Source organism: Denticeps clupeoides, chromosome 2, assembly GCF_900700375.1.
Source record: "Denticeps clupeoides chromosome 2, fDenClu1.1, whole genome shotgun sequence".
Lineage (NCBI taxonomy): Eukaryota > Metazoa > Chordata > Actinopteri > Clupeiformes > Denticipitidae > Denticeps > Denticeps clupeoides.
Window position 1 is genome coordinate 14,451,470 of NC_041708.1, and position 8,472 is coordinate 14,459,941.

Genomic DNA, 8,472 nt, shown 5'->3' on the forward strand with positions numbered 1-8,472 from the left:
CGCACATGCATACACACTGCACAAAATAAATAAAAATAATAATACTAAATTTTTCTTCATCTATCACTATCATCTCTGAAGATGTTCCTTGCTGACAAGTTAGGCCTTATCAGGGCTCGCTTTGGATAAAAGTGTCTGCAAAATAAAGGTTCTGGCAATCGCTGTGAGTTTTTTTTGCATTTCCTTTTCAGCCCTTGTGACTGTTTTGTTTCTTTGTGTATATAAATCATTGTTTTCCAGTATGTCCTGCTTCTGCGCTTCCCTCCACCATCAGCCCGCAGACGTGACAGGTGTGCATTGGGTCACGTGAGCTGGGGTTAATTTATAGTGTCACTGGAATTGATGAGCAGGTGGTGGGGAAGTGGAGATGTATTTTTAAAAATTGTATATTATTTACATCATAAACAAAGACAGAAAAACTGAAGACCAAGTGTGTTGACCAGGTGCATTCCCCCCTCATACGTTTACTGACCATGAGGAAGCTGAACGAGTCACCTACAGGTGTGTGTATTATACAGTTCCTGTTCTACTTCACAGACATTTGGTATGTGTGAATGATTGTTCAAACATGGAATGTTACATCATGAATTTATTTAAACAATACATCTTTAAAAAAGTGTTGACATCGTTTAATACAGACATAGTAAATGTTTTGATTGAGCTGCCATATAGTGAGAAACAAGGTTCACATTGTAAGGGAGGCAAAAAGGGAACATGCACATACATATACCTGTAAATTGCATAATTGGTGGTTATCGACTTTTTTCAGCATTTCAGTTTTTTTGGCCTAACATTGGGCCTGACATTACCTGGTCAGACACATGCCAGTAGTTAAACACACAGCCAGCTGGTTAGTCTGAATGTTTGTGTGGTCTTTAAGATTAAATTGAGCCTGTGTTGTAATGTTCCAATAACAAGGCATTTGGCTGATTTTTAACTCTCGTTTATCAGCCAGAATGAGGTGAATAACAGTGTTTAACAGTGTTCAGGTAACTGTCTCTCATTCCTTCAAATTGTTCTAATACTGTTGCAACTCAGCCATAACGGGACCCTGAACTAATAAAAAAAAAACATCAATAAAGTGCCATCAAATACAAAATGTATAAAATGTGTAAATCTTTAAGGGTTAACTACTGTGATTATTGCTAACATTACTGCAGCTGCTACACTTTTTGATTCTAAATGTATTTTTATTAGTACTTGCTCAGATAATACATGTTGTAAAATATGTAATGCTTTGGTCAGTTTAAGCTTGAAAGGATAAAACATTTGCAGCATTTGTAATCTGCAGTTTTCGAGCTAATGATTTATGGCCATTTTACCAGAACCAAAATCTGTGTGTGCACTAACCGCACCATTAACTCCACACTTACCACCAGATGTACCATTCCCCTAAACAAAGCCTACAATCTCCAATCCCCTGACCAAAATTATGAAAAAAGGGAAAGGCAATGCAAGAGAGAGACATGCAATTATATAATTAAAAAAATTCATAGGAGCTGCTGTTGACACACATCCCTGCATCATGGGTTCCTCTTCCAGAATGCACTAAAGAGGTGCCAGCACACATGATAAAACCATAAAGTACCTCCTGACCTCAGCATTCTTTGCATAACCCCCTTTTCTGTTAGTAGACTGGTGGAAAGTGATATACCTCTTGAACAAAAAAAAAGACGTAAAAAATGTGCTATTTGTGTGGCCTATAGAGGAGGTGGACTGGACAAGCATGATAGCTGGAGCGGAAGCTGAAGTTGGAGCAGAAACAGTGTTGGGGGGATAAGTGCTGGTGTAAAAAGAAAAGCCAGAGGAGCTTGGATACATGTGGTCTTGGCCAGCCAACTAACTTACTTGCTGTTCCTTGACCTTCTTCATTCTGCAGAGAAAACCAAGAAATGTACAGAATATGAAAAATATGTAAAATATATAATTTACTATTTATATAATAAATAGTAAAATAGTCTAATGTGTTTTAGTAGTGGCCATTTACCAACATAAACAGTATGAGATAATGGCTAATGGCTCAGTCTTCTCTGTAGGAATTCGACTCAGCCACAGAAACTAGTGAAAGGACTAAAACAGTCTTATGAGTCTGAGCATGCACAGGCAAAGCCTATTCACAGCCCACCTCCCGAGGAGGCATGGGCCTCTTGCTTGCCACTGCCTTTTCATTGTGCAGACAGACAGTTCACACCTTTCTGCCTCTCAGACAATGTACACTCTTGCATATAGGGCTGGCACACATGTAAGCACACAGATGGAATCTCTCAGAATGGATGGGGCCCCAAAGATTTATAAAAGCCCCAATTTTCACATTTTTTTCCACCACAACGACTATGCAATTTAGAGTCAACAAGGACCACCTATCTAGTAAGGGCTTTTAATGAGCCCTGCAGTATAGGACTTTTGACTACTTTGTTGGGCTTACTCCGAAATTGAATTAAGTCATTTTTTTACTGCATGTGAGGATATGCCTGGATTTGATCTGAAAAAACAGTGTTAAGTTCTTCCTGCTTTTGTCCAAAATCACACAAATGAAAAACGTATTTGAAAACTAATAAAACAGAAAAATAAATGAATGCTTAAAAATGCATGCTCTGTGCAACACAAATAAACACTGAAAGGTAGAGTGAGTGATTAAGAGGGTTTACCCAGGTTTATAAAAAAATCCTTACTTATTTATGGCATTCTTGATGTACTGCTGGAGCCATTTTGTCTCTGGGTTGATGCACACCTCTTTGTTGTTCTTCAGCTTAGCGCTGCAGAAGGGGAAAGAAAATGAGGGACAAAATGAGAGTCAGTCTGCAGCGCTCAACCATCTGCTCTCACTCAAGATGAATAAGAGTTGGCTCTGGCTCTCCTGCTGCACTCAGGATCAGCCCACTTTCAAATTTCAAAACTTTAACAGACATTTTATGGTTTACTATTTATTGGTTATATTTTTAATCATTTGTTCTTTCTGTCTCTCTGAGCAAATGAAAGGAAAGAAATTACTTTATCCCCAGACTTCAAATGTCTTTCACAATCTATGCTCAAAGTTTAAGAAAATAATACCCTCCTGACCCCCCAGCCAGCCCTGGGGGACAGATGGTTGGAGTAGGGGGCTGGTTTCATTCCTCAGTAGAATACTAAGTGCGCACAGCTCCATGATGCACATAGGTTCACATGCCATTTTTGTGCAGATTGCACTGTTCGCCACAGCTGATTCAGTCATCAGAAGCTGGAACATGCAGCACTGTGCAAAAGGTTATGGCAATTTTTTAATCTTCCCAAAAGTAACTCTGCTTAGGGATCTAAAAATAATTATTAAAAAGCGGCAATTCATTTGATTTCAGAAAAATTGCTGATGCCTAGAGATCCATTACAAGAACTGGGGGTTGGTCTCTCCAAACTCTGCAAACAAATAAATTATCTCCTACAACCGAGCCTATAAGTGGAACACAATATAGTATTGCTGCTTAGAAAAGCAGCAACAGAACTGTGGAGATTTCTTTCTCTCTACCTCTATTCACATAATCTCATTGTTTTACAAAGAAAAATACTGTGATAAACAGTTTAGATAGATATTTTAGGTAGATCAATGTTTGGCTTTTTTTTTTTTTTCATTAGAAAAATTGCTTTCGTTTAAATGTGTTTTGATTTCACTGGTTTGTAGGCTTGTAGACAAACCCTAGATTGTTCAAACAGCTTATCAGCAACTCCAACAAAACAAAGGTCATTGCAAAGTGAACAGCTGTACATCAAGTACTCACTTTCACACGTATTCTCTTTTACTTTGACACTTAATCTCACCACACACATTCCTGTTGCTCACCAGGCAACTTAGCCACCATGGGTACACAAGTCATGAAAAACCAATCCCAAAAAACATACAAACCATGCTTATAGTGTGTCTCTCCTGATGATATTCTGATGCTACAGCTACAGGGGTTATGATAAACTAAACTCTTTGATGCTGCATTTGGTCTGAGGGCTGCAGACAGCAGGTAGTAATTATATCACAGTAAGCCTGGACCAACAGTAAACACCAAGGGCTAGGGTTACATCCTCACTCACTGTTTATCAGAGTTGACCTTTTGTCACAAGTTTGCATGTCTTAGATCACTGAGACACCTCATAATAAAATCCAACCCCCACTCAACACCAGTGTCATGCATATATATGGCCTTTTAGAGTTTCTAACACTCACATGACTTGGAAGGCACAGTTGGGAGTGTGGAGGAAGCGCAGCTCACGGATGTTTCTCTGGGAGACGGTGTTAACAGTGGATCGGCACCAGCACCTTTCAACCAGGCTGATCGGCTTGGCTGATGGTAAGAACAGAGTCAGCACACAAACAGCATACATCAGCCTCACCACACACAGCATTGTTTTTTCCTAGTGGCAGAAGAAAAACCAAATTCAGCAGTGACCCACACATCATTTACATTTATGGCATTTATTGGACGCTCTTATCCAGAGCGATTTACAATCAGTAGTTACAGGGACAGTCTCCCCCTGTAGCAACTTAGGGTGTCTTGATCAGGGACACAGTGGTAGTAAGTGGGATTTGAACCTGTGACTCTGTAGTCTTCTGGTTCATAGGCAAGTCTGTTACCTACTAGGCTACTACCACCCCCCCACCCCCCAAAAAAAATTATTTAAGAATTTACACAGCACTGAAAACAACATGTTGCCCAAGCAACTCGTAACTAATTACATATTGTCAATGACATGTTTATATTGAAATGCAGAGAAAATCAGTAACCAATCAGAGTGAAGTGACCAAAACCCACACACTAGACTGAAAAATTCACAGTTGGTTATGTTGGCCAGAACACAAAAAATAATGAATGCTTGTAATAAAGTCAACATTCCTCTAAAAGATTTCAACAAAACAAAAGAAAAACATCTATCTGGAAATGTATCCATATTACCATATGAGTGTATCAGCACAATAACTCTGGTTTCTTTTCTCACAGAAACCAAATAAAAGGGGAAGTGGCATCCCGGATTTTGAGAATCTAATTCCAAAGTGTATACAAACTAAAATAGTTGGGTTTGTGATTAGTGCCCAAATTTGGAAGTCCTGGCGTTTATTCAGATTTACGGAATGATTTGTCTACTAAATACACATTTGCCAGGCCACACAAACACCACTTCACCTAACCAACATGTTTAAATAAATATAGAAAGCAAAGTGAATCCTTCAGAATTCCTTAAATCAACCTGCATCCGTCATAAAGCATCGGCAGTCGCGCACGTAACCCCGTCCACTACGATCGTGCATAACGCCGACAACCATTTGCGGATCATTGCCCAATCGAATTATTGCGGTTGTGCAAAATGCTAATAGTTTGACGCTTTAACGCACCCATATTGTTATGTTAACGGTGGTTGACATGGCGCGTTCCTAACCGGTACTTGATGTGGGCACTGGCGCCTTTGTTACGCCCTTTAATTTGAGGGTAATTGAAAAAGAAAAGACAAAAACAGTTGGGCTGCATAAATACACACATTAATCACCACACTGCTCCTTGACCACATGTTGCAACATAAACATCCAACTGACATGCAAATACATTACCAGGTATTTTGTGCATTTTTAGAACATTGTAGGTATGTGAACGCTACAAAAAAAGTGTTAAAGTCTACAGTTTTCAACACCATTTACAAACACAGGCCAACCAGAGGAATTGCGCATGAGCATCGCCGTATAAGAATTAATACAAACACTTGTGAAAAAGTGAAACATCGAACTTACCATGAGAACTCGGAGCGCAAAAAGCCACCGATAATACAAGAATTATTGCAGCAATCTTGAGCTCCATTTCACACGCGAGTCCTGTTCGAGTCCTGGAAGTAATGACAGGAGCAAAGACGGGGGCGCGCTCTATACCTCCCCAAGCACTCAGCACCCCCGCCCACGCGACGTAGAGAGCGACGAGGTGGGGTTGGGGTGTTCTCTCCCCAACCCCTGCACGTTCGGGCTGATGCCCCATCCGGGTCCATCTGCAGGTATATTGAACGCTACTGAGCAGGCAAATGTGTCCAGTTACTATTCTACAATTACTATTCTTTATTCTCATGCATCCTGAATCCCCCCTAAACATGGAGGAATTGAGCCCCATACAAAACATTGATAAAGGTCGGGATAAAGGTCATGTCAGAATGGTAATGAAAATGCAAACATCATCTGGGCAAAGAGAAATTGAGAAAACGAGAAATTACTTACATTTCACTAAGAAAATACATTTGTAATAAATGTTTTACTTTATTCCAGGCCCACAGGCTTCAAAAGAAATCTTCAGCAGTGTTCAAGGGATATGTGTGCTATTTAGCTTGCAAAGGAATCCCAGTGCAGGGATTGTTTAATTTGGTTGCAGGAGGTTAAGGCACTAAACTGAGAATAAATAAAAAAGTTTATATGGATAAATTGTGACTTATTGATAAGCCGGCACTGAATGGTTTCTTAAAAATGCAACAATCTTTAATTTTTGATATTTGGATATCAGACATATTATAATTTGATGTCAACCAAAGTAAATTAAGTAAAAATAGAAAGCAAAATATTTTAAAATATTATGGGAAGGTGAACTGAGGGAAACACAGCTGGGACAGAATCAACAGGTGGAGCTAAGCTGTAATTGGTAAGATAACTTCACAGATGCCCATATCCTGTCTTTCTCTCCCCACCCCTGCTAGAGAAAAAAAGCACAGATCAGCGTGGACCCAAGTGTTATCTGTCCACTTGATCCTCTAAAGCCCTAGGACCCCCACCAGCCAAGATGAGAGATGAGGCACACACGTGCTCACACATAGACCCAATTTACACTTTAGATAAAACACAACACAGACAGCTGTGTTTTAAATAATTATTTATATTATTCTGAACAGAACCATTTGGTTACTGTGTGTGTATTTGTTGGGTAGGTAAAATAAGAAATCCCTTAAGCCATTCACACAGACGGAGCACCAAGACAGAAACCGAACCACACTAACTGAAATGAAACAATGGGCTCTCTAAGCTGTGTTTTGCTATGTGTAAACCTAGTTTGAATCACAGTGCAATGTAGTCTTCGCACAAAAAGACAGAATGTGGGAGATAAGAGGGACTAGACATGCAATCCTTATTCTGCCTCTTATGAAATAAACGTTTATTTTATTTTGTTACTTTTTGTCTATTTACTCCAAAACCATATTTTCACATTCTGATTACAGATTATAAATTCTGCTGAAAATGTAAAATGAAAGTAAAAATGACAATCATTTGAGTGTCTTTCTTTTGTGTGCACGCAACACTGTTCTCAGTCCTGCCTTTTTGTGTGAAGCAGCATATGCACTGGCACGTCCTTTACATGTGCCTGCCTTAGATGACAGATGCCCCTTTTCAACTGGTTCCCAATGTTGGAAACAGTGCTGTGCTAAAACAGTGTTAGAAACAAGTTCAAAGGGGGAATGAATTGGGGAAATAGCGGTCATGCGGTGGCTGAGGGGTAAAGGTGCAGAGATGAGATATTTTCAAGGAAAGGGATTTTATTAAATCACAATAATGTAATGGGGGCCAAAACCAGAAATAATAAAAAGGCATGGGGCGATTGCCAGGAGCTACGAACTGTGCTGATTGTGTTGGGTATTTGGTGATGTTGGTAAGTGACCCCTGTGGTGGGGTAGGTGTGAGCGGGAAGCAGGTACAGGTGGTTGCCAGAATGGGGAGTTGTTCTCTGCTGCCACAGCACTGCCAGCCCGCGGGGCAACATATGGCCAGAGGGAGAATGAGGACCGGCAGTGCAGGATCTGGTTGGTGATGACCTGTGTCATTCTTCTTCCAACAAAAACTCAAGTGTTACCGGTCCATTCTTGTTGTGTTTTCAAAACAAAATCACTACAAACAGTACTGGTGGTTGCATCAAACAGCCGACACTTCCAGGAGTCATGCCTAGTAGCCCGGCGTAGGATCCGGAGTTTGGACCATAGTTTCATGTTGGACCTGTGCTATTACGTTTCTTGATTGTTGATGCATTACCCTTCCAGTGTATTAAGACTTAGATTTAATACCTTGCAATAATTTTTCAAAACAATTCAAATTTGGGGTAAACTATCTGTCCACACAAATGTTAAATTTTAATAAGAAATGGTACTATATGTTATGTAGCTATTTAATTGGTGGGCAGTGGTGGCCTAGCGATTAAGGAAACTCGAAACTGAGAGGTTGTTGGTTCAAATCCGAAGCAGTCACGGTGCCATGTCACCATTCCAGATCGAATGTTTAGTATGACTAAGAGCATGTGTGGAAAAAGAATAAAAGGAGAAGGAGGAGGAGCGGTCTCGAGTGCTCCTCATTGACCTTTGGGATTTATGTTTAAAAATGTGGAAGAGTTGAATTGTTCAGGTTTTTAGTTTCTTTTTAAATTTTACTGTATCTTGGCATATTGTTTGACCGGGCAAGCGAAACAAGTTATCCTGAAGAATGTAGACAAAAACAGGAATGGAGGT

General features: G+C 39.9%; 1 protein-coding gene across 1 annotated transcript; it reads right to left on the reverse strand.

Annotated features, from left to right (window-relative positions):
* Positions 1-571: 571 nt before the first annotated feature.
* cxcl12a (chemokine (C-X-C motif) ligand 12a (stromal cell-derived factor 1)) lies at positions 572-5,989 on the reverse strand. Its single transcript, XM_028967034.1, has 4 exons — positions 5,741-5,989; positions 4,187-4,304; positions 2,673-2,756; positions 572-1,873 (listed from the first exon to the last, which is right to left on the reverse strand). The coding sequence occupies exons 1-4, from the start codon at positions 5,976-5,978 to the stop codon at positions 1,840-1,842; spliced, it is 474 nt and encodes a 157-aa protein (XP_028822867.1). The 5' UTR covers positions 5,979-5,989; the 3' UTR covers positions 572-1,839.
* Between the last annotated feature and the right edge of the window lie 2,483 nt (positions 5,990-8,472).